The sequence below is a fragment of the Canis aureus genome, chromosome 2 (assembly GCF_053574225.1).
Source record: "Canis aureus isolate CA01 chromosome 2, VMU_Caureus_v.1.0, whole genome shotgun sequence".
NCBI classification, from domain to species: Eukaryota; Metazoa; Chordata; class Mammalia; order Carnivora; family Canidae; genus Canis; species Canis aureus.
Genome location: NC_135612.1, coordinates 56635392 through 56662795, shown reverse-complemented (window position 1 = coordinate 56662795; position 27404 = coordinate 56635392). Strand labels below are relative to the sequence as shown.

The following is a 27404-nucleotide window of genomic DNA, read 5'->3' as shown; positions in this document are numbered from 1 at the left end:
AGTTTTCTGATCTCAGAGACCTCACCATACTCGCCCCTTCTTACCAAGAACATCACCGGTAGCCATGATGTCACACGTGTACATTGCTGCCATCAGACGCTGAGGTTTCACCTGCAGGGCATAGCGACAGGCTTCCTTCATGGTGGCGATGAGCTGTCCTGAGAAGGGTCCGTAGCAGTCAGTGAGTGAAGACTCTCCTCTCTGGGAAGTCTTCTTCTCCATGGGCTCAAGGCTGCCATCTTGGAGTCCCTGGTTTTCACCTTTGCTGGAACAGGCTTCTCCTCCCCCCTGTCCCTCCTGCACCAAGTCTCTTTGCTCTGGATTGTGTTTATCACTCGCCCCTTGTTCCTCAAATTTACTTAGGTCCCATTTTTCCAGAACGAAACAGACACCCATGAGAGGCTCCTCACACATGGGGCCAGAGAGGGTTGCTAGCTGGAAACCACTCACGATGCTATTGCCAAAATCTCGGTATCTACTGGTCTCTTTTGAAGCTTTGATGGCTGGGCCTGTCCATACTGAGTTCTGAAAGTCTTCACTCTTATTTACTAATATGTTGGGCCCGCATTTCCTTGGGCCAAATGACCAGATCTGGTCAACAGTGTTCCTCCATTTCCTCCCTGTTAGGTGCTGCTCTAGTCTCCCTTTGAATTCCCACATTTTTTCTTGGGTCTTCTGGTGCATCATCTGATTATGTCTGCCCTCATTCAAAGAGGATGTCAACTGCTCCATAGAACGAATCAAATCACTATTTTCTTCCAGGATCTGTGTGACTTCTTCTGGAAGGGGCATGGCTCGAACACTGAGTGTGGCAAGCTTATTGGGGGTTGTTATGGTGATGAGCCCGTCAGAGTCAACTTGGATTCCTTCAGGGATTTTGCTCTGATCTTCTTTTGTTTGGTGGATAACTGCAACTTTTTGTTGTTTGCCTATTTCTTCATTGACCATGTCAACTTTTGGGGGTTTGGTGATTGTTTCTCTGAATGGAATAATGGGTTCAGATACACTGATTTGAATCCTAGCAAACCTACAGACAAATTCAAAAGAAATAGCAAGGTTATATAATAAAAAATGGCATCAAAAATCCCATGTAGAAATATCACAAAATGGAGAGTCTGCAAAAACACAGAAACACAGAAGTGATTTACTAGGAAAGATCGGTACTGTACATCATATCAGAATTCAAAATCCGCTTTCATTTTGGATTGAAAGGACTCCCTCTAATGGGGACATATCTTCAGGGAGTTCTGTGCATATATAAGAATGTCACTGCTTTGTTCACTCAAAATAAATAAGCCATCTATTTAGAAAAAGATGTTTTGAGTGGAAAATAAATATTTTAGTAAGATCTGACATATGAATTCTTTAAAATAATATTTGCCAATTTAAGAACCTGGAGAAGAAAAGCTCCATGATTATAACTCTGAACAAAGAATATCAGAACTTAAGGACACCTTGTCAAGTGCCGGCAACATATCTGGCTTTGATAGTGAGGCTCATGGCAAGGCTAGCATGATGCAGGAGTGTGCAACTGGGGAGATGAGGCTTTATTTAATTAAATTTAAATAGCCACACGTAGCTACTGAGCATGTGATATGTGGCTGATGTGACTGAGGAACCGAAGTTTTAATTCTACTTAACTTTAATCTGAAATAGCCCCACGTAGCCTGTGGCTACTGTATTGGCCAGCGCGGGTCTTGGACCGTAGTCTGGTACCATGTTCAGAAAGCCCCTTTTCCACATGTCATGAGGTTTAGTTTCATGCTGCATTTTTTTCCAAATGAATCATGAATTTGCAGAGAGGGGATTCAGAGAAATTGGTGTGGATTGAATGTGATGACAAAGAACCATGCAATTTTTCTCTTCTTTTCTATCTAGTTCACTCTCAGGTAACATCAAGGCTCTGGTCTGCTCTATGTCTGCCACTGGCAGTGGATGGATGGATATGCAGATCAATGGACATACAAACATGTATGTGCTCACATATACATGTTATATGAAATTTTGGGATTGCAGAACAATGCTTTTCTCTGGGAAATGTTATTCAATAAGAATATTGAACATTTCTTATTCAGTAAGAAAACTAAACACTAAACATAAAAGTTTATCCACATTCTGTGGATCTAGGCAGGTATTTGGTTTATCTGATTTTATTCTTTTTGATTAAATTTGAAAACTCAATAAATGGATGGTTTTCTAAAAACAGCATGTTATCAAAATTGGTAAAAATTGAACCTAACTGATTTCAGAATATGGAACCTGAATATACCATAAAGTGTGGAAGAAAATAATGTAAAAAAACATTATTTTCAAGAAAGGTTTTGGTTTTGCCAGGGAATGTGTTCACCTTCAAGGATTAGCTTATTTCAATGCTGTTATGATTCACTGTTCTTACTGTTACAGAATATGTAAGGGATGTTTTCTTGACTTTGCATTAATTTAAAATATACTTTGTGAGGGGCACCCAGGTGGCTCAGTCACTTAAGCAGCCGACTCTAAATTTTGGCTCAGGTCATGATCTCAGGGTTGTGAGACTGAGCCCTGTGCTGGGCTTGGCACTGAGCATGGAGCCTGCTTGGGACTTTCTCTCTGCCTCTCCCTCTATCTCTAAAAAAAAAAAAAAAAAAAAAAAAAAACGAAAAATGAAAAAAATAAGAAAAATATATGCTTTGTGAAATAGGTGATGGGGATTAAGAGTACACTTACAATGAGTACTGGGTAATGTATGGAACCGAACTACTATATTATACACCTGAATAATATAACACTATATATTAGGGGGCCCCTGGGTAGCTCAGTGGTTGAGCATCTGCCTTTGGTTCAGGTCATGATCCTGGGGTCCAGGGATCAAGTCCCATATCCGGCTCCCTACAGGGAGTCTGCTTCTCCCTCTGCCTATGTCTCTGCCTCTCCCTCTGTGTCTCTCGTGAATGAATAAATAAAATCTTTTAAAATAAACCCACTGTATATTAGTTACACTGGAATTAAAATAAAAAACTCAAAAGTACTACTTTATTCAAGGTATTGTGGCTAATATAAAAATTATAGCTGAAGTCATCATCAACATGCATTTGGTGCCCTCTATGTACACCAGGACATGCCCCATACATTTTCATGTGTTAAGAAAATAATAAAATATACTTTAATATTTGAACTACACAGACAAACCTGCAGTTCAATCTTAAGAATTCAAATATAAAGTCTAAAATAACGGTGAGAAAAAAGGATATATGTGTTTTTTTTTAAATAGTCATTTACTATGTATGAGGCACTGTGCTAAATGTTTTACATGTATTATATCTTTAGTATTATCCTCATTTTCTACAGAAGTAAGAAACATTAAGCCACACCCCCAAAGTCCCAGAGCTAGTCAGTAGAGGACCAAGGACCCAAATTTAGGTCTGACCCCAGAATCCATTCTTTTTCCAGTTATACTACACTGAAAGTTAAATAGCACATCAAAGGAATACTTCACCACAACACTAAGTAGCTTTTATCACAGGGTATAAAAATTTATTTGTATTAAGAGATCTGTTAAAATAATATAGCATATTAAAAATGTCAAATAAAGTAATCAATCTATGTAACCATCTGTAAAAATGCTTAGCATTCAATAAAATTTTAATACCCTTTTCTGATTTTTTTAAAAAAGGAAAGCATTTAGCAATCTCAGAAATAGGAAAATATTTTTTAAATTATCATTATTTTGAGAAAAAACACTCATGTTTTTAGAACATTCCAGAAAATCACTGCACAGCTACTAAGATAATGAGTGCCACATCTATGACATCACCCCCTTTTCCTCGTGTTGTGAGGTGCTGTGTGTCAGACTAGCCTTCAAGTTTCGGAGGGTCCCAGGAATTCTCTACAGGAATCATTTATGAGATTGATGAAAACCACGCCATGGAAGTGGGACTGTGCACAGGATGGTCACACCTGCAAAGCCCCTTGGGATCAAAGGCTCTTCAAATCCCGGGAATGCAGAGCCACCATTACTTCAAAGAAGATGCAGCAGGCTCAGACACCCCAGTAACTTCCTGCAGTTTCCTGTCACCCTGACCACCACCACCTGGAGGTCTTGTGGTCTCTGACCGGTACTTCCTTGAGCTCTGGACACTGAGAACACTGACAGTTTCTCTGGCCTGGACAAGACAGACTGTCCCCTACCTCCCGCTCCTGCGCATAATATATTCCTGAAAATGTGTGTGAGCTGAAAAGGAAGCTTATGTATTAGAAGGCAGGTTCTGTCCCATGAGGGCTAAAATACTCTAAAATTCTATAGTCCTATAGGACAGGTGACCAAACAAACATCTACTGATCTGTGACTGACGACATGTAAACAACTTGTGACTGACCCACGTAAACAACCACTCAAGTCAAGACTATTCGCTGTCAGGACCTGTCAGAATTTCCTCCAAGTCCATCCTGAGTTCTACTGTCGTCCTTTCTTTAAAATTCTTTTTATCACGTGAACCTGGAACCCCCATACTTTAGTTCAATCTGCTCTGCTTTCTTGTGCTATATGTATAAACAGAATTGAATTTTGTTTTTTCAGTTGGGTTCTTTGGCTCAGGATTATGTTGTGAGATTTCTCCATGTTCGCTTGTTAGCTTGTTCACTGAGATTACAGAATTTCATGGTAAGAAAATATCAAAATTTATTTACCCACTGTGCTGTTTGAGTTGTTTTCAGTCTTGGGCTATTAAAATGTTTGTTGCTATGAATATTCATTATGCATGTTTGTCAAACTTTGTGTTAAGTATCCTTAGACTAGAAACAGGAGTAGGTTTGCCAAGCCACAGGAAATACCTACATCCTACCTGAGTACATAGTATGGAATTGTATTCCAAAGTAGTTATACCAATTCACATTCCCACTAGTTATGTAAGTGAATTCCTACTGCCTATCTCTGCCACCATCTGATACTGTCACTTTTAAATTTCAACCACTCTGGTGGGTATGAGGTATCTCACTTTGGTTTTAATTTTGTTTCATTTCATGTATCTTTTCATGTATTTATTGGTCTGTAGACTTCTGTTATGTAAAGCACCTGTTCAAGTCTTTGTTCCAATTTCTAGGGATTGTTGCCTCTTGAATGAATTCCTCTCTTGGAATTCTTTATACATTGGGACTTTAAGTCCTTTGTTTATTGCACGTATTACAAATGTGCTCTCCAACCCTGTGGCTTACCTTCTTACTCTTCATAGTATCTTCTGATGATTAAACTTCACTTTGTCATTTATGCATTTAACACTATATTTAAGAAGCTTTGCTCTATCCTGAGGCCTCGAAGATATTTTCCCATATTCTAGGTACTTTATGATTTTGCCTTCCACACTACTATATACCTGGAATAAATGTCTGAGTTCAGGATGTCAGGAGTTCAGAGGCCTGAGCTGCCAGCCCCATCTGCAGCCTTCCCACTGTTCCGCTGTACCCCTCATTTCTATGCTCTGTGAGAGTCTACCCACCCATCCATCTATCCTTGTGTCAACAGCACAGAGCCTACTTCTGTAGCTTTAAAATAAGTTTTGATTTCCAGTGAGTGCAGTAAGAACTTGCACCTTGTTATACTTTTTTTTAAGGGTTTTGGTCATTACTGGCCCTTTGTATCTCCACACAAACTTCAGAATCAACTTGCCAAGCTCTGCAAACACATGCAGTTAGCAGGATTTTGATTGGGACTGCTATGAATATATAATCAGTTTGGGGAAAGCTGATATCATTATAATATTAACTTTTTAAAGCCATAAAGATACTTTCTTTCGTGCTTTATAAGTTTTGCACAGAGGGCCTATATATGAGTACATTTTATTCCTGGGTATTTAATAGTTTTGTTACTATAAATAGTAACCTTAAAATAATTTTCATTTTCTGTTTACTAATGGTATATAGAAATGCAATAGATTTTGCATATTAATCTTGAATAGAGCAACTCTGCTGTATTTACTTTCTAATCCTAACAGTTTCTGTAGATTCTTCTGGATTATTAGTACACGATAATATCATGTACAAACAGTAATGGTTTTAATTTTTCTCTTTCAATTCCCATACCCTTCATTTTTTATTCTTTATAATGCTGCCCAAGACGGATAATATAATGCTAAACAGAACTTGTAAAAGGAGGTACCCTTGTCTTATTTCTGATCACAAAAGAAAGCTTTCAAAAATTTCATCCAGTAAGTACATGTTTGCTATAGTTATTCTGAAGATACTCTTTATCAGTTTAAGGAAATTCCCTTCTATTCCTAGTTTGCTATGAGTTTTGATCATGCATGAATGCTGAACTTTATTAAATGTTTTTCCTTAAAAAAAAAAATGTTTTTCCTTTGTCCACTGAGATGATTTCTCTCTTTTTTTCTGTTAATCTGGTAAAGACACATTCATTGGTATATTTTTTTAAATAAAGATTTGGTTTATTTATTTGAGAGACAGAGGGAGAGAGAGGGAAGGAGAGAGCCTAAGCAGAGGGAGGGGCAGAGGGAGAAGCAGTCTCTTGACTGAACAGGGAGCCCCACTGGAGGCTCGACGCCAGGACCCTGAGATTATGATTGAGCCAAAGGCAGACGCTTAACTGACTGAACCACTCAGGTGCCCCTTGACTGATATGTTTAATGTAATTCCAACTTTGAATTCTTTTGATAGTTATAGGACTATCAGGCTTTCTATTTTTTCATGGGTCAGATTTTTCTAGGACTTGGTCCATTTCCTTTAAAATTTATTGGCATAATACTGCTTTTAATATTCTCTTCTGTTTCTTGGCCTGGGACAAGCTAGCACCTAGCACCTGATTCATCAAGGTGCCCTAAACTCCGACACGCCACGAGGGACTTAAAGATACAGTGACCTGTAGTCAATACCAGCTGATGCAGTTACTCGGGGTCCCCATGGGGCACGTAACAGAACTCTGCCTCACAGGGTCCTGGAGGATCCATCCATTATCCTCTCCAATGCTTAGTCTTCCCTGCTAACTATCCCTCCCTACTTGGGCTCCTGGTCTCCTCTTTGACAAGGGGCAGTAAACAATGAACTTGAGCATTATTTCTCTGTCACACCAGGGGCCACACAGAGATTATTTGTGTTTTCTTTTGAAGGGGGTTGGTGTCCTCACTTTCAGAAACGAATTTTTAGGAGAAGAAGATAATAAACAATTCAGAACTTATCAAGTATCTTATTAAAACAGTATATATTTTTTGAAAAGTAGATATGTTTTTGCTTTTGTTAGCCTCATTCAATGTAAGTCTAACTTATTTTCAGGTATTTGGATATTTTCTAAAAAGGTTTACATAGAGTAGTTTCCAAAATAAACTGATGCATTAAAGTATTTTAATGCTATGTTAAGGGCATATTTTTTAAAAACAAATTTCTTTTATTGTAAACTATAGTTTTTTTCTCCTGAGATAAAAAAAAAAAGTACCCATATGAAAGCCATGAAGAGGAAAATTAAAAAAGACTAAACAAAGATACAAATAAGTAATAGTCAATTAAATTAACTTTAGGTTTATGGGAAAACAGTATTTGAAATGTAATTCTAAGTGCCGAAAAGCATCTTTTTTTTTTTTTTTTTTTTTTTTTAAAGAGGAGTTAATGGCCTGAGAAATGTAAGGTTATTTAACCTGAATTTTAATTGGCAACAGAGTATGAAAAGAGAAAATAATTTAGTTCAAAGACCCCAAAAACTAACATAACATTTCAATGGTTTAAAAAAAAAACCCTCTTGAGGGGAGGAGCAAGATGGCGGAGGAGTAGGGTCTCCAAATCACCTGTCTCCACCAAACTACCTAGAAAACCTTCAAATTATCCTGAAAATCTATGAATCCGGCCTGAGATTTAAAGAGAGACCAGCTGGAATGCGACAGTGAGAAGAGTTCGCGCTTCTATCAAGGTAGGAAGACGGGGAAAAAGAAATAAAGGAACAAAGGCCTCCAAGGGGGAGGGGCCCGCGAGGAGCCGGGCTGAGGCCGGGGCGAGTGACCCCAGGACAGGAGAGCCCCGTCCCGGAGGAGCAGGAGCTGCACCGACCTTCCCGGGCGGAAAGGGGCTCGCGGGGAGGTGGAGCAGGACCCAGGAGGGCGAGGATGCCCTCGGGCTCCCGGGGACAGTAACAGCAACTGCGCGCCCAGGAGAGTGCGCCGAGCTCCCTAAGGGCTGCAGCGCGCACGGCGGGACCCGGCGGGACCAGGAGCAGCTGAAGGGGCTCGGGCGGCGGCTCCGCGGAGGGGGCTGCGCGGCCCCGGGAGCAGCTCGGCCGGCCTCGGGCAGAGGAAGAGGCTCCGTGCGGAGGGGGCTGCGCGGCCCGGGAGCGCGAATCCACCAGCGCAGGCTCCGGAGCACAGGGCGCCGGGACACAGCCCAGGATCCGGCCTCCCCCGGGACAGGCAGAGGCCGGGAGGGCCCAGGACAGCGAGGACGCTCCTGCCCCAGCTGAGCAGATCAGCGGCCCCGCCCCGGAGCCTCCAGGCCCTGCAGACGGAGTTCCTGCCGGAGCTGAATCCAGGTTTCCAGAGCTGCCCCGCCACTGGGGCTGTTCCTCCTGCGGCCTCACGGGGTAAACAACCCCCACTGAGCCCTGCACCAGGCAGAGGCACAGCAGCTCCCCCAACTGCTAACACCTGAAAATCAGCACAGCAGGCCCCTCCCCCAGAAGATCAGCTAGACGGACAACTTCCAGGAGAAGCCAAGGGACTTAAAGTACACAGAATCAGAAGATACTCCCCCGTGGTTCTTTTTTTGTTTGTTTGTTTTTGTTTTTGTTTTTGTTTTTGTTTTGTTTTGCTTTTTGATTTGTTTCCTTCCCCCACCCCCTTTTTTTCTCCTTTCTTTTTCTTTCTCTTTTTCTTCTCTCTTTTTTTTTTTTTTTCGTTTTTTTTTTTTTCTTTTTCTTCCCCTTTTTTTTTCTCTTTCTCTTTTCTTTCCTTCTTTCTCTCCTCTCTTTTTCTCTTTTTCCCAATACAACTTGCTTTTGGCCACTCTGCACTGAGCAAAATGACTAGAAGGAAAACCTCACCTCAAAAGAAAGAATCAGAAACAGTCCTCTCTCCCACAGAGTTACAAAATCTGGATTACAATTCAATGTCAGAAAGCCAATTCAGAAGCACTATTATACAGCTACTGGTGGCTCTAGAAAAAAGTATAAAGGACTCAAGAGACTTCATGACTGCAGAATTTAGAGCTAATCAGGCAGAAATTAAAAATCAATTGAATGAGATGCAATCCAAACTAGAAGTCCTAACGACGAGGGTTAACGAGGTGGAAGAACGAGTGAGTGACCTAGAAGACAAGTTGATAGCAAAGAGGGAAACTGAGGAAAAAATAGACAAACAATTAAAAGACCATGAAGATAGATTAAGGGAAATAAACGACAGCCTGAGGAAGAAAAACCTACGTTTAATTGGGGTTCCCGAGGGCGCCGAAAGGGACAGAGGGCCAGAATATGTATTTGAACAAATTCTAGCTGAAAACTTTCCTAATCTGGGAAGGGAAACAGGCATTCAGATCCAGGAAATAGAGAGATCCCCCCCTAAAATCAATAAAAACCGTTCAACACCTCGACATTTAATTGTGAAGCTTGCAAATTCCAAAGATAAGGAGAAGATCCTTAAAGCAGCAAGAGACAAGAAATCCCTGACTTTTATGGGGAGGAGTATTAGGGTAACAGCAGACCTCTCCACAGAGACCTGGCAGGCCAGAAAGGGCTGGCAGGATATATTCAGGGTCCTAAATGAGAAGAACATGCAACCAAGAATACTTTATCCAGCAAGGCTCTCATTCAAAATGGAAGGAGAGATAAAGAGCTTCCAAGACAGGCAGCAACTAAAAGAATATGTGACCTCCAAACCAGCTCTGCAAGAAATTTTAAGGGGGCCTCTTAAAATTCCCCTTTAAGAAGAAGTTCAGTGGAACAGTCCACAAAAACAAAGACTGAATAGATATCATGATGACACTAAACTCATATCTCTCAATAGTAACTCTGAATGTGAACGGGCTTAATGACCCCATCAAAAGGCGCAGGGTTTCAGACTGGATAAAAAAGCAGGACCCATCTATTTGCTGTCTACAAGAGACTCATTTTAGACAGAAGGACACCTACAGCCTGAAAATAAAAGGTTGGAGAACCATTTACCATTCGAATGGTCCTCAAAAGAAAGCAGGGGTAGCCATCCTTATATCAGATAAACTAAAATTTACCCCAAAGACTGTAGTGAGAGATGAAGAGGGACACTATATCATACTTAAAGGATCTATTCAACAAGAGGACTTAACAATCCTCAATATATATGCTCCGAATGTGGGAGCTGCCAAATATATAAATCAATTATTAACCAAAGTGAAGAAATACTTAGATAATAATACACTTATACTTGGTGACTTCAATCTAGCTCTTTCTATACTCGATAGGTCTTCTAAGCAAAACATCTCCAAAGAAACGAGAGCTTTAAATGATACACTGGACCAGATGGATTTCACAGATATCTACAGAACTTTACATCCAAACTCAACTGAATACACATTCTTCTCAAGCGCACATGGAACTTTCTCCAGAATAGACCACATATTGGGTCACAAATCGGGTCTGAACCGATACCAAAAGATTGGGATTGTCCCCTGCATATTCTCGGACCATAATGCCTTGAAATTAGAACTAAATCACAACAAGAAGTTTGGAAGGACCTCAAACACATGGAGGTTAAGGACCATCCTGCTAAAAGATAAAAGGGTCAACCAGGAAATTAAGGAAGAATTAAAAAGATTCATGGAAACTAATGAGAATGAAGATACAACTGTTCAAAATCTTTGGGATGCAGCAAAAGCAGTCCTAAGGGGGAAATACATCGCAATACAAGCATCCATTCAAAAACTGGAAAGAACTCAAATACAAAAGCTAACCTTACACATAAAGGAGCTAGAGAAAAAACAGCAAATAGATCCTACACCCAAGAGAAGAAGGGAGTTAATAAAGATTCGAGCAGAACTCAACGAAATCGAGACCAGAAGAACTGTGGAACAGATCAACAGAACCAGGAGTTGGTTCTTTGAAAGAATTAATAAGATAGATAAACCATTAGCCAGCCTTATTAAAAAGAAGAGAGAGAAGACTCAAATTAATAAAATCATGAATGAGAAAGGAGAGATCACTACCAACACCAAGGAAATACAAACGATTTTAAAAACATATTATGAACAGCTATACGCCAATAAATTAGGCAATCTAGAAGAAATGGACGCATTCCTGGAAAGCCACAAACTACCAAAACTGGAACAGGAAGAAATAGAAAACCTGAACAGGCCAATAACCAGGGAGGAAATTGAAGCAGTCATCAAAAACCTCCCAAGACACAAGAGTCCAGGGCCAGATGGCTTCCCAGGAGAATTTTATCAAACGTTTAAAGAAGAAATCATACCTATTCTCCTAAAGCTGTTTGGAAAGATAGAAAGAGATGGAGTACTTCCAAATTCGTTCTATGAAGCCAGCATCACCTTAATTCCAAAGCCAGACAAAGACCCCGCCAAAAAGGAGAATTACAGACCAATATCCCTGATGAACATGGATGCAAAAATTCTCAACAAGATACTGGCCAATAGGATCCAACAGTACATTAAGAAAATTATTCACCATGACCAAGTAGGATTTATCCCTGGGACACAAGGCTGGTTCAACACCCGTAAAACAATCAATGTGATTCATCATATCAGCAAGAGAAAAACCAAGAACCATATGATCCTCTCATTGGATGCAGAGAAAGCATTTGACAAAATACAGCATCCATTCCTGATTAAAACTCTTCAGAGTGTAGGGATAGAGGGAACATTCCTCGACATCTTAAAAGCCATCTATGAAAAGCCCACAGCAAATATCATTCTCAATGGGGAAGCACTGGGAGCCTTTCCCCTAAGATCAGGAACAAGACAGGGATGTCCACTCTCACCACTGCTATTCAACATAGTACTGGAAGTCCTAGCCTCAGCAATCAGACAACAAAAAGACATTAAAGGCATTCAAATTGGCAAAGAAGAAGTCAAACTCTCTCTCTTCGCCGATGACATGATACTCTACATAGAAAACCCAAAAGTCTCCACCCCAAGATTGCTAGAACTCATACAGCAATTCGGTAGCGTGGCAGGATACAAAATCAATGCCCAGAAGTCAGTGGCATTTCTATACACTAACAATGAGACTGAAGAAAGAGAAATTAAGGAGTCAATCCCATTTACAATTGCATCCAAAAGCATAAGATACCTAGGAATAAACCTCACCAAAGATGTAAAGGATCTATACCCTCAAAACTATAGAACACTTCTGAAAGAAATTGAGGAAGACACAAAGAGATGGAAAAATATTCCATGCTCATGGATTGGCAGAATTAATATCGTGAAAATGTCAATGTTACCCAGGGCAATATACACGTTTAACGCAATCCCTATCAAAATACCATGGACTTTCTTCAGAGAGTTAGAACAAATTATTTTAAGATTTGTGTGGAATCAGAAAAGACCCCGAATAGCCAGGGGAATTTTAAAAAAGAAAACCATATCTGGGGGCATCACAATGCCAGATTTCAGGTTGTACTACAAAGCTGTGGTCATCAAGACAGTGTGGTACTGGCACAAAAACAGACACATAGATCAGTGGAACAGAATAGAGAATCCAGAAGTGGACCCTGAACTTTATGGGCAACTAATATTCGATAAAGGAGGAAAGACTATCCATTGGAAGAAAGACAGTCTCTTCAATAAATGGTGCTGGGAAAATTGGACATCCACATGCAGAAGAATGAAACTAGACCACTCTCTTTCACCATACACAAAGATAAACTCAAAATGGATGAAAGATCTAAATGTGAGACAAGATTCCATCAAAATCCTAGAGAAGAACACAGGCAACACCCTTTTTGAACTCGGCCATAGTAACTTCTTGCAAGATACATCCACAAAGGCAAAAGAAACAAAAGCAAAAATGAACTATTGGGACTTCATCAAGATAAGAAGCTTTTGCACAGCAAAGGATACAGTCAACAAAACTCAAAGACAACCTACAGAATGGGAGAAGATATTTGCAAATGACATATCAGATAAAGGGCTAGTTTCCAAGATCTATAAAGAACTTATTAAACTCAACACCAAAGAAACAAACAATCCAATCATGAAATGGGCAAAAGACATGAACAGAAATCTCACAGAGGAAGACATAGACATGGCCAACATGCATATGAGAAAATGCTCTGCATCACTTGCCATCAGGGAAATACAAATCAAAACTACAATGAGATACCACCTCACACCAGTGAGAATGGGGAAAATTAACAAGGCAGGAAACAACAAATGTTGGAGAGGATGCGGAGAAAAGGGAACCCTCTTACACTGTTGGTGGGAATGTGAACTGGTGCAGCCACTCTGGAAAACTGTGTGGAGGTTCCTCAAACAGTTAAAAATATACCTGCCCTACGACCCAGCAATTGCACTGTTGGGGATTTACCCCAAAGATACAAATGCAATGAAACGCCGGGACACCTGCACCCCGATGTTTCTAGCAGCAATGGCCACTATAGCCAAACTGTGGAAGGAGCCTCGGTGTCCAACGAAAGATGAATGGATAAAGAAGATGTGGTTTATGTATACAATGGAATATTACTCAGCTATTAGAAATGACAAATACCCACCATTTGCTTCAACGTGGATGGAACTGGAGGGTATTATGCTGAGTGAAGTAAGTCAGTCGGAGAAGGACAAACATTATATGTTCTCATTCATTTGGGGAATATAAATAATAGTGAAAGGGAAAATAAGGGAAGGGAGAAGAAATGTGTGGGAAATATCAGAAAGGGAGACAGAACGTAAAGACTGCTAACTCTGGGAAACGAACTAGGGGTGGTAGAAGGGGAGGAGGGCGGGGGGTGGGAGTGAATGGGTGACGGGCACTGGGTGTTATTCTGTATGTTAGTAAATTGAACACCAATAAAAAAAAAAAAAAAAAAAAAAAAAAAAACATAAAAAAAAAAAAAAAAAAAAAAAAAAAAAAAAAAAAACCCTCTTGAGAACTATTATTTTTTAAATATACTTTAAGATTTATCCAATTAGCAGAATTCTCTAACCTGATACTATAACCTTCAGAAATTGTAAGAAAATGTTATCAATATTGAGGAGATGGAAGATCTGCCTTCCAGTTTTGTGCTAATCATGGCTATAAAACCATTTAAAGAAGGAATAAGCCACAACATCATTTAAACTAGAGAACAGAGCTGAGGAAACTCCTCCTCCAGCAGGAGATTTTACAACATCCCCAGGAAGGTGCTGCAGAGCAGCTGTTTTCATGCTATTCCATTATCAGGAGTAGCAGGACAACTGTAGCAGGAATACTACAGCAGGAATATTTTAGTAGTAGTATCGTAGCAGGAGTAGTAATAGTTGGTGTACTACTATCAATGTGACTGGCTCATCATAAGGATTAAATGAGACAGTGTTTAATACAGTGACTGGCATGTAATATTTAGTATATAATTATGTTGATTATTTATAATTATCATTACAATCATCACAGCCCTCCAAAATTTTAAAAATAAGAGGAAGGAAGGCCATGACAAGGCAGTTCATCAAAGAAGAAAAATGAATGGCCAAGAAATACAGAAAGAAATGTTTCAATAGCATGGAAAATGTCTTTATTAACAGTGAACATCTTAGCCGTCTTCCAGACTGGTGAATTTAAAAAAAATATACAGGGTTGACGAAAATTTGGGAAAAGAAGCACTTTCAAATACTTTTTGCTGGCTACAGTGTAAACTCTATCAGCCTTTCCTAAGGATAATGTAGATCAGAAGCCTAAAAAATATGCCAGCAATATATGGCACCTGGTGAGCCAGAAATAACACCTCTGAAGTTAATGTAACCAAATCAGAGCTGCGCATATGTAGATGTCCGTATATATGAGAATGTGCACAGAACAGGCTGCGGGTTTGAGAGCCCAAATGTAAGTGAGTGGTTCTTTTCATCCTTCTGGCTTTTCCTAATTGCTATAATAAACACACGTTGGCTTGGGAATAAAGAGGAAAAGTGTTATTTATAAAAAGTGGTCTGGGATGCCTACTTCCTAAAAGGCATCACCACCAGGATGGAGAAACAGATCCCCTCAAGGTGTACCTCGCACAGACTCCATCAGGAAGGAGAGAACTCTGTCTCAGTGGCCCCTGAGCTCACAATGTATGACGTCATTCTGTTGCCCTGACATGCTGTGTGTGTGTGTGCACCTACAGGAAAATACGGATGTGTAGAGATATTTTATGACTTAAGCTTAACAATGTTAGAGTATTCAAGTCCAGAAGTAAATGGTCAGTCATTAAAAACCTAGTCTACAATCTGACAGCACAGTAACAGTTCATGTTTGAATTGAGGGCATTTCATTTTTCTCCAAAAACAAGCCACAAAGTCCCCCTGGTTCAGGACCCATTGCCCCCCAATGACTTGGGGGCTATGCTGGCCCACCACCATCCTACCTTTCTTTCAAGTCATCCAGGCACCGCTGAAGGTGGACCTCCCCTGCTGTCACTAAGACGTGCTCTCCTGTTTCTTGAATTAAGATCTGGACACAGGGGTCAGCCTGGTTTAAGAGTTTCATTCCTCTGACGAGCTGAGGCATTTCACCTAGGTTAATAGAATGAAGTGCTGATTAAGAGCAGCATAAGGACTCATCAAACCTCAAGACGGTGTCCATGGACACTGAAAGGAAAAGTATAATGAAAGTCTTAAAATAACTCTTCCAAATCATGCAGCAATGTGAAGAAAACTGACTTCTGCTCATTTGAGTACAGAGCACTAACATGAAACACTCAGAAGCTTACCGTCAAGACTCCCAAAGCTGGTCTATACCACTTCTTCAAATGCTCGGCAAATACAAACTACCACCACTGTATGTGTAAATCCACCTAAATTGTATTACAGAAGTACATACTCTCTACCTAAAATGTAATAGAGCTCTTCCCCAAAGAAGAGTTAAAATCAACAAATCAGCAAATAATGACAACAAAACCCCACTTCACATGGTATTCAAGAAACTGCAGTAGAGCCACACATGTAAAATGATCACCCTGAGGCTCTTGACAAAACTGTGTTTTAGAAGAAAGCTGTCCCATGGGTCGAGGCCACTGTGCCCGCTGAGCCATGGGCACCTTCTGTATTCCCTGCTGCCTGTGCTTCTGGCATGCGGCAGCTTTCCCGTATGGTCTGTGGGAGCTGAGGCCATGGCCAGGATTCTGGTCCATATCGTGGGCTTGGCCACTCTTTCACATCTTCCTGCATGCTCAGCAGCTACTGTTCATTTAAGTAGAGACTCCAGTCTTGAAGGCATTTCTATGCAGCCTGGTTTCGCTTCTGCACTTGAAGGAAAGCCTCTACCATTCCTCAATGCTTGGTTTTCAACATGCCAAGCAAACAAAGCCACAGGAACTTTCTGCCATCAGTAGTTTTCAGTATGTCTATTCCATGGCTATTTATTTATCCATATCTACTTGGTTCTGAAATAAAGCTTTTCTAATGATAATACTTCATATTAGCTAGTGACATGACAACAAGTACTTCATAGAGACAAGCTTATTAACTATGTGGCAGAAATGAGTACCGTTCTTGTTTTATGGATGAGGAGGCAGGTATGGAGAACCTAAGGACTTATGTCAAGGTCCCAGAACCATGGGCTTTGAAGCATGCGGGACAGGTGTCAGCCCCCCGCAAAGCCAGGCAGCCATGAACCACACATGGGATGCATGCAATAAGAGGACCCCACTGTGCATGGGACTACCAGACTCGGTCTCATTTGTTCCCTCAAAGTATACTGTGTCTTCCTCTGCCTCATTAAGTGGACTCACGGGCATTACCTAGTGTTAACTTAAGTTTCATAGAATTTGAAGCATGGCTGAAAAGCATTCCTGCAAAAAGACCACTGATGACACAAATAACACAAAGCACAGAGGAATCAATAAAAAAATAAACAAAAGAGCTTTCCATCAGCTCCCCATTAGCCAAATTACAAATTCTTTTTTTAAAAAAAAAGAAAGCAAATACACTTAAATCTATCTCTTCATAGTAAAGGTGACAGTTTAACAATAAAGAAGAAACTTTCTCAAAATAAAACTTGGAATATGGAGACATTTTGAAATTAGATGTTTGAAAATGTTTATTTACAATGATAGTCATTTTGTTGGCAAAAACAACGTTGATTTAACCTCTTAAAATCTGGAAGTTGATTTTCCTAACCTGCTTAAAAATCTTCCAAATGATCTGTTAAAGATAAAAAACCAACATCTTTTAATACTGTAAAAAAAATCCTGAGATGATGACAAATACTATCTGGATTTAAAGGAAATCTTTGTGTGTAAACTGCTGACTGGGTTTTAAAACAGACACTGTGAGCTAGCAAAGGCAGCCCATGATCTATTTCTTCCATCTGGACCACACAGTTTTGAGGTGTCTTTCCTAGTGGTGAGGCCCATTTAAAGTGATGGGCTGAAGTCAATAGACACTACAAGCAGATCCTTGGATGACTGTATCACAGTCCTGTGTCAGGACAAGATTTCAAAAACAACAAAGTGTCTCTGTGGCAGCCATCTCTATGATAGCCCAGCTGTCCTCACCTCCTGGCAGTCCTTATGGGCCCATGTGGGCCAGAGTGAGCCTAAGTGCTGTGTGACCCCCAAGCCTCAGCCACACAAGCACTCAGCCCCCATGTCAGGGTGCTGGACTACTGGCTAACAGCAGCTGCCATGCTGTGCCACAGGGCACTGACTACTCCCTGTAGAGCCTTGGGCAAGAGTTAGTGTAAGCCTCAGTTTACCTCTCATGAAGATGGGGATAACACAGCACAGGGCTAATGAGAGGATTAAATAAAACAGTCAATGTAAAATCCTTAGTGTGTGGCATGGAGTAATGAGGAAGAGGATGTACTGGTTGTGGGATGTCTACACTGTTTTGTACTGGGGTGTCTGATCTTAGGAGGACCCTGTGGATACAGAACTGAGAGGTGGTCACCATGGTATCCTAACTCCAGCTTCAGAAATCAGAAAAAGAAAAGTGGATGAACAAGTGCTCAGAATTACCTATGCTGAAAGTGAGAAAGAGGCTGTCTTGTAGATTAGTCAACCCAGTTTGTGAGTATGAACAAGAAAAAACGGCCTGAAAAAAAAAAAAAAAAAAAAGAAAAAATGGCCTGTTCTGCTCAGAAATAAATAGCACATCCACCTGGTGGTTCTCAGGGGCAGTGTCACTGGGAAGTCTGGGTACAGGAGGGTGGACACCACAACAGTTGGCACACATCATCCACGGAGAATGGAGCTCTGCGCCACAGTGAGGAGGGGCACAAGAGACTAGGACACAGTAAACACAGGGGACTCCTCGGGGAGTCACTGTCCCCGAGGGCTCACGGGGTGAGGACAGCATTGGGAGAAGTGTTCTCACACATCCTCAGTGTGTAATGAGATGTGGGCCTTGTAACAACAGCAAGAAGACAGAACAGTGGGTATAAAATTCGGACACAGAAGTGTGGGAATGGGGCACCTCAGTTACAGTCAGTAACATGCACAGTAAATCCAGCAAAAACAATACATCTGTTGGGAAAAAGGAGCAACACTCTTTAAAATTATGAGAATTGGGTGCTCCTTCTAAATCATCTTAGTTTCTTTTTTACCTAGTACATTCTAATGAAACACATATGAGGGAAACCCTAGCATCCAGATGGATCATCCTTAAGTCTTTCTATTTATTCCATCGCCTCATTTATGGAGAGGAAATCACTCTTACTGAGAGTCTGCTATGGGACGGGATGGAGACAAAATGGGGGCAGGAGCGAGGTACCAGGGTCCCTCTCCTCCTGCCGCCAAAGCTGTAGAGAAGCTGGTTCGGCTCCCTTCAGGGCTAGGAGTTAACTTGGCAGAGACAACAGCATAGGGCAGCACACAACCCTCAAACAGATTTCAAATATTATAAATTTCTAGTAAACCATCATGGTTTGAATTATCAGTTATTTCTTTAATCTCTGTTTTAAAAGTTTAGATCTAAATGGAATAGAGAAGAATTAAGTAATACTAGAAAGGCCCAAGAATAAGCTATGGTTGCCAGACTCAAATGTCACAACTCCAATAAAACTGAACTTTCTTGTACTGTATGTACTTCTGAGGTGGAGGCAGCTGACAACAGCCAGAGCCAGACCCGCAGTGAAAGAGAAGAGCCAACCAGGAGGGCCCAAGATCTGGACAAGCGCACAGAGAGGAAGCGGGTGTTAGATAGAATAGGGTAAGTCCATGCAGTCAGTCACCACACGCTGGTCGTCTCCAATGACAGCCCAGAAAGGAGGCTGTATCCCTGGGGCCCAACGAAGATGGCTGTTTCCTAGGGCAGAGCCCAGAGGTCAGAGATGCAGTTCTCCAAGTATCTGCTCTAGCATGCAGGGAGCCTCAATGCCAAGGCTATCTGGTAGAACTTGAGGCAGAGATAAGCTTTCGGAAGGCCCAAGTTCTGGGGCGAGGAGGCGTACAGCCATGCAAGGACAACGGGACCATCCTCTACCTCGGCAGAGATCTACCACTTCACAGCGCTTGTCCTTTGGGTCCCTGAGCACAGCCTGGAGGTTCCCTGACCTACCACCAAGCACTGGGAACAGCAGAGTTGGGGTTAGCGATGCCATGGGAAACTACATACAAGAGTTACTGAGGACTGCTCAGGCAAATGCTAGAAGCCAAAGACTAAGCACCAGTCAGGACATAATCTGGCATATGTGGGTGGGGCAGGACATGCTTCTAAACAGGCAGGAAATGCTCCGTGTCCAGATAATCTAGCAAACCTAGAGGGAAGGGCCCCCCCTGTGCCAGGGCTGTGAGGGTGCAGAGATGCCCTGGTTTCTGCCGGACAGACAGACCCAGTTTCTCAGGGAACAAAGGTGCCTAAGTACACCATGTTCCTAAGGCAGAGGTCAGATTCCCTCTGGAAAACTGGCAGAATGTGTGGCCTGATGGCAGGGTGGGGGGAGGACTCCTTCTATTATGCACCTGAATGAGAATTCACAGCATACTTATGAAACAAATAGTGAGGAGTCAAGTATGAAATCCATGCATTTACAAAGTGTAATGAACATTACAGGCTTTTAAAAATGAAGTCATCTTACTTGGGTGTTTCGGTTCAACAGCAACCCTCACAATAGGGGTGGCCTCGAAGTTGAGCGGTATGAACGGCGGGCAAGATGGCACACTGCACAGTGTTGCTGACTTCAGCACCAAGTCCTGAAGGCCCCCGATGCCTGCAGGGAGGAAAAGATCCATGTGATCAGTAAAGGGTGATGGGTTCTGAATTTACGTCAGAAAAATAAGACCATCAACCCAGTGCATACATTGCTGAGGAAAAACACTTAAAGATGTTGCAAGGAACGAGGCCGACCAGCACCCATGGATACTATTTAACTGCTGATAAACAGACAGGAATTCTGCTGGCCACTGGCTTCCAGACGCACAAATCATGTGGTATATCAAACTGGGCTAACACATCTCTACTTTGACCACAGAAGTGATCACGTCCAAATACATGTCTGAAAATACTGATGATTTCGAATCATAAGTTTTAGTTTTTTAAAGTACATTAATGTGATGAAAGTGAGTGTCTACTGAAATAGTCTCTTTTCTCAAATCCTTGCTTCGGGTCAAGGGCATTTGGAGACTTCAGGTTTGAGGCTGCTCTGGAGTCCTTGACCCAAGCCACCCTCATACCACCCCAATTTTAGAAGAAGACATCACACCTTCCCCACTTCAGGCTCCCAGAGACAGTTGAGTAGGACCCTCCCGGAGGGCATCCATCCCTGAGCAGATGGGGGCAGAGAGAGTGCTGACAGGGGAGCTCCTGGGGCATACTGAGCCTCACATCCACACTAAGAGCAGACAGCATTTTAGAAGAACTCAAGTCATACGTACAAGGGCCATTTTCGTGCTTCTGGGCTAAGGCAAAGATTAGGGAGGGTATGGAAGGAGAGGCAGTCTACTCAAAGGAGAGGGGACACAGGAGACGGGCAGGGACATTCCATCAGCATTCCATGTCTCCACTGTGAGCTCAGAAACAACAACGGAAGGGAAACAGGGAAACCACTCTGTTGCCTTCAGTTGACACCCAATACACTCTGTTTCAATGTGTATTGGGGTGATGGGATGCTCCACGACTGAACATCCAGCAAGGGAAGGGAAGTGACACAGAAGCTTCCAGCACACAAGCTCAGAAGGTGGTGGAGAGGTCTCCCATATAGCATGGTGTGACCATACAGTGTGGATGGCCCTCCCTCGTCCCCCACTGAATGCCTCCAGTCTTCACCACCTGCCTGCATGAAGGGAGGCTCTAACCACACGAAATCTCCTCCTGTAGCATGTATGGCTACACATGCCCAGTTTAGCTCTCCAGAGGTCCACATAAGACAGGCTTCCATGTCCATCGGACACCCTCAGGATTTTGAAGGCTCCCGTCAGATCCTCTGAAGCCTTTTCTGCCTTACTAATCATCATTAGCTCCTTTAACTGTTCAGCTCCTGACAGGATTTCTAGACCTTTGTTGTGCAGGGGACCCTCCCCAGACTGAAGTTTCCAAGGTCCTAAATTTAGTCTTCGTGTATCCTGTGTATGTGTCTGGTCAAGGTATAAGTTTCTTATCACTGTGCCCCTTGGCCCAGTACACAGAAAGGTCTACCCTGGTCCCGAGCTTCTTGCTACTTCCCCGTACTGGTAAACAATGATGGAACAGATCTGGGTCTGCCCAAGTTACCACCAAGTCTACTAGGACTAACATCCTCTTCCCTTCCTCTCCCTCTGACCATGCACACACAGCACATGGTTTCAATGGAAACAGAGAGGCCAGTCCTTCCTCTGTATTACCAGAGATGTAGGCTGCAGATGGTCAGCAGATTGGCAACCCTGTCTGTCTGAACTTCTGGTCTACATTTTGCTATTCAAATTACCAAATCTATTCTTGCTACTTAGATGTGTCCAGATTTGTGAACATGATTGTAATTCCCCCAAAAATAGAAAAGAGAAAAGTTATTACCACAGTATTCTTAGTCAAGGTTAAGGATTTACAGAAAAAGCAATGCTCCAAAGATCATCAAAAACCCACCATCTGTATGACGTGTCACCATTTTTACTTAATTTAAGATATGATCTTAAAATCCAGGAAAGGGACCATTTAAGTTATTGGGCAAATCAGAAAAAAAAATTAAGAATCACTTTAAGAATTCCTTGAAATACTAACAGATAATTATTAAGTGTACACTCTGGTATTTATGCAAAACACAGTTTAGAAGAAGCTTTTTGTTTTCAAATGATAACACAATTTTGAAAAAAGAATACCCAGGATCACACCATCCTAAGATCATCAATGTTTTCATTTCCCCCGCCCCCCCAGGCACACATAATTTATCGTTACAATGTTCATATAATTTTTTATCCTTTCTCTTTCACTCCTATTGCTCAAGTCACAGTGATAGCAACTTTGGAGGAAGAGTTTCTTCACAGAAAGGACATTTGCTGAGGCCTTTTTCAACTGGGGCTGAGGGGGTAAGGGACATATTCCTTCAAGAGAATCACTTCAGAATTTCTGGGATAGAATAACAGTTCAGAAAAAAAGATCAAATTATCATGTCATTGATTAGGGTTAAGGACTGACGAGTACAAGCTTATGTTTTTTTTAAATATTTATCAAAAACAGATGTATGATCTATGAGAGAGAGAGAGAGAGAGAGAGAGAAGACAGGCTGAGGAAACAGGAACATGGGGTCACAGCGACGTCCTGAACACCAGAAAGCTAGCGTTGTTTCTCTATGGACACGGGCAACTGTTGCCTGGTTGAAGATAAATGATCCAAGTCCTCTCCGCTCCGAATTCTTCTCTCCACAATATCACTTAGGTGAACTCCGGCTCCGGGGCTGGGGTGGAAAGTAACACACCCAGGTAAATGCCGAGCCCTGTGCCGTAGGCCCCTGCCAGGCTGGCACACCGCCCCCTCCCAATTCTTATCTATGCAGATCAGCACTGGACAACACAGTCAGGCCCCAATTTTTTCCAGGCTCTCTAATGTTTCCCTTTCAAAAGTATTCCAGAAACAATACACAGGAGCATCTTTTATGTCTCCTCTTTTATGGTCTGAGACTGGAAATTTGGAGTCTGAGAGACAGGCTGGCTCTTTGCTGACAACGTTCTTCTATTCTGAACAACTCCCTGAGCACAGGCTGAATGAGTCTAGGCCCAGGTCACATCAGCGGGCAGGAAGACAGTAACAATGTCACTGAGTTCTAACACTGCTTCCTACAGACTGAACCCACTGCCCATCTGAACAGCATTACTATCTTCAGGGAAGTCTGGATTCTGAAGTGTGCATTCAATGCTGGTATAAAAATGGTATTGGATTTTAAAAAAAAAAACAACTTTGTGGGAAAAGATGTTAACGCTCTAGCTGGAATATAGTCTCCTAAATGCCAAGGTTTCATTTCAAGCCATTTAAACATTACTGCTCAAGAACCAGCAACTCGTTCCTCTTAATCTGTTTAATACATCTGAGATACCAGTTTCCTTTACATCTCCACAGCAAATGCTAGTTATATACCATGAATGCCCACAGAGCCTCAGGCCCATGAGAGCAATGAACGTGACCTCAGAACAGACATGGCAATTCAGACCATGTTGCTGACCCTTGAACAACAAGGGGTCAGGGGTTCCGGCCCCCATCCAGTTAAAAATCCGCGTGCGACTTTGACTCCCCTAAACTACTAACAGCCTGTTGTTTACCGGAAGCCTGATAACATAAATAGTTGGTTAATACATGTTTTGTATGTTATATGTATTCTACACTGTATTCTTATGATAGAGTGAGCTAGAGAAAAGGTCATTAAGAAAATCGTAAGAGGAAAATATATTTACAGCACTTCATTTACTGAAAAAAATCCACATATAAGTGGATCCACGCAGTTCAAATCTGGATCCAGTTGTTCAAAGATCAACTGGATAAAAAAAAAATTTTTTTAAAGTGCAAGTTTCCAGGGTAGTATGAATCCAGAAAACCACTGGCTGGAAGACCACCTTCTAATCTAGGTCCTTCTGTCTTTGGATCCCAAAGAAGCCCAAATCTTCTGTCTCAAGTTCATGCCCTTATTCTGTATTTTTCAGCAAAACTCTTATTCCGCCCCCTTTGACTCGGTCCAGAGGGCAACACAGGGGATCCACACAGTTTATAACTTGTTACGGAGGTAGGGGGGCAGATGGGTACATGAATATAAAATATACTTGAGGGCCTTTTGCAAGTCTGCTTGGCTAACAGAATAAATAGCTCCAAAGTAGACCAACAGTGCTGACTGAGGTTTTCAGAGAATTGGTCACGTTTCCCCAGCATGCTCAAGAAGTCCATTAAATCAATTGCCCTGTAGCTTGTGTTACAAGAGGCCCCAGGGAAAATCTTACAGCAGTGACATCACCGGGTCAGAATTTCTTCTTCTCATAGGGACAGATGGAGCTCATAAGCAGTTAATAATAGTTCTTAGGCAAGTTACATCAAGACCAGGGCCTTGCTCTCAGAAGGGCCTACAGTAAGGAGAAGAAGGAATACCTAAGGAAACAAAAAGACTTTTTTCTGGAGCTGTGGAGGCTTGCTATCCTTGTCCAAGTTAGAAAACAGCCAAAAACTTGCCCTGCAGTGTCCTGCATCAGATAGGAGTGACACCTGGGTGTCACAGTGGAGTCTCAATTTACACCCCAAGAAAGAGTCCTAAGGGAGCCAGACCCCCTCCACTCCTGCAGGAACAGACTAATGCCACTGGGCCTGTAAATCCTCACCCAGAATCCATGGTAAGGGAGGCCCAGGATTAAAATGATGGAAGAAGGGGCACCTGGAGTGCTCAGTAGGTGAAGCATCTGCCTTTGGCTCAGGTAATGATCCTGGGGTCCTGGGATGGAGCCTTGCATCAGTCTCCCTGCTTGGCGGGGAGTCTGCTTCTCCCTCTCCCCCTGCTGCTCCCTTTGCTTCTGTTCTCTGTCTCTCTCTCCCTCACCTCTCTCTCAAATACATAAAATCTTAAAAAAAAAAAAAAAAAAAAAAAGTGAAAAAATTCCAGCTTGGGCCTGGAAGTGGAACAGATCACTAAATGCTGCCTGATATCCTATCTCAGAGCAAATAAAAAGACAGTCAGAGAAAGAAAAAGAAAAAAGCCTTTAAGTCATCTCTTGGTGTGTCACATCAGGACCAAAAAGACTTCCAAAGGCGCTTTCTAGGGAAGCCAGGAGTCTAGAGCGCCTGCAGTGGAGGGCGGGCCAAGCTGGAGGCCAGGGGAACACACACAGAGCATCAAGGGCCTTGCACGCCACGCCTGGACTTTCCACTGAGGGTGGATGTGGGTGAACCAGACCTGGAGCAGAGCTGGCAGCGAGGGCTATTACTCTGAGGCTGGGCAGAAGGGATGAGGAGGGAAGTGAGGCCAAGATCCAGATTTCACATCCAGATTTTGGACTCAGCAGAGGATAACCTGTCCAAAGTGTTTCTCTACCCTTCTTTCAGCTTCATAATTATTCCTGCCATTTGTATATGGGTTTTGTGTGTGTGTGTGTGATAAATATTGTGATTCTTATTTTTCCCTCTAGACCATAATTTCTCTTTTTGTTCTACGTCTATATTTCCTCTCTAGTACCTTTTCTGAGCCTTTTTTGTTTGGTATCTAAGTTTAAATGCTTAGAAAGTTGTGCTTTCAAAAAAACTAATAAATATCTATTCAACTTTCTGTTCATTTTTTGATGATTATGTTTTGAGGGCAAGGGTACAAACAGGCACTTCATAAAGTTTTTTCAATGAACAGGTGAACATGAGCACAGCTGTGTCCTCAGAACTGAAGATCCAGATGTGGACAAAGGCAGGTGAAGTTGGTGACAATAAAATGTGACAAAGGTCACAAGGAGAAAAACATGAGGTTTGTTCATGGAAGAGAGAGAAGTGGGTATGGGGGGTGACTGGGGAGGTGAGGTGGGAGGGCAGCACCACGGGGGGGCAGGGGTGGTGATGGTGGACATGGCACCTTCGGAGACCCAGTGGGATACCGGCCAGCATCCACAGAGGCCCTGGGACCACATGTATGACTGAAGATCCATTTTCAGCCCACTATTTCCACTTCTCTGGGACCCTGCAGCTGCTGCCGGTTCTCTCATCTAACAACATGTGACCATGTTATGTGCACTTTGCGGTCACAGGAACCAGGATGTAATTCCAGCTTGAGCATTACACCGGCCACCTCACCTCTTCCAAGTTCCAGCTCCCTCATGGGCAACATGCAAATGCAGCAGGTGGCACCTTTCCAAGGTTCCTGTGAGCCGAGGATGCCCACACACAGTGTCTGAGTCCCAGGCACACAGTGAGCATGTGTAAATGGAAGTGGTGGTGTGGTAGTTGTAGGGGTTGTTTTATTACTAAAGTTCTTAACCAATTTGGGGTTGGTTTTTTTTTTTTTGGTGTACGGTATGAATTCGTTAATTTTTTTTTTACAAATACTATTAACTGGTTAACTATTACATATACTGGTTAACTGTAAAGAAGGTTATAATAACTTCCTTTGAGGCATAAAATTCATATTCATAATCAGATCCACATAGGAGCTTTGTATCCTGGCCCACTGACCTACATTTATATTTTACTCAGTTTTATGGGATGCTCCTTTGAGATAGGTTTCAACTCGAGTGATTTAAATAAACAAGGAAATATAACAAAAGTAACCACATAAGAAGTACAAAATGCCTGGTATGGTTTAAAACAACACTGGAAATTTATTTTTATGGTTAAAAAGAAAAAAAAGAAAAGAGATATGGCTTTATACAACCAGACAGTTTTAACTGGATTTATGTTTCAGCTCAAAGTATTTCCAGGTATTTCCAGTTAAAAGTGGGAAGCAGAGTCACTTGCAGATGAAGTAGCAACCTTGTCACAGGCTCATACCAGACCCTGACTGAAGGATCCAGGGAAGAAAACAGAGGGTAACCCAAGTGCACGAGGCCTGAGAAGAGCCTCCAAGCTCTGCGCTCAGGTCACAATACAGACAGAAGCAAGGCTCTGTTCCTAACTCCTTTCTGGGAAAGTAGTGCAACTAAAGGAAACCCAATGCACAATGTAGCAGTTGCAGCAGTGGCATGTCTGATTACACAGCACGCGCAAAGAGCCCAGAATTGTGTATGTGGGAACCCAGACATGACCAAGGGGACACAATGGGGAAAGGAGGGACCACTGGGGAAACATCATGGAAACAACAGTACGTGTGCCTTGACCACACAGCACATAGAAAAATAAATCTCTCAGGGATCGAAAGCCTGAAGGTGAAACAGAAAAACAAAGCACAGATCACAAGATGACACAGCGAAGACTGGTAACTCTCACGATAT

At 42.1% G+C, this 27404-nt stretch overlaps 1 protein-coding gene and 1 long non-coding RNA gene across 4 annotated transcripts in view; one reads left to right on the top strand and one right to left on the bottom strand.

Moving 5' to 3' along the window:
• EFL1 (elongation factor like GTPase 1) overlaps nt 1–27404 on the bottom strand; it is a 126023-nt gene that overhangs the window by 19237 nt on the left and 79382 nt on the right. For both annotated transcript variants that reach the window (XM_077874076.1, XM_077874075.1), the window contains exons 16-18: nt 20138–20269; nt 15486–15633; nt 45–1027 (exon numbers count right to left, since the gene is read on the bottom strand). In XM_077874076.1, the coding sequence (XP_077730202.1) occupies nt 45–1027; nt 15486–15633; nt 20138–20269 (1263 nt within the window). The remainder of the gene's footprint in view (nt 1–44; nt 1028–15485; nt 15634–20137; nt 20270–27404) is intronic.
• On the top strand, nt 21079–26425 carry LOC144298817 (uncharacterized). Of its 2 annotated transcripts, none has more exons than XR_013365700.1 (3): nt 21079–21235; nt 25838–25948; nt 26226–26425. It is a non-coding gene; the product is annotated as an uncharacterized LOC144298817 (long non-coding RNA). The 2 variants fall into 2 exon arrangements; XR_013365699.1 differs by lacking the exon at nt 21079–21235 and adding an exon at nt 22713–22949.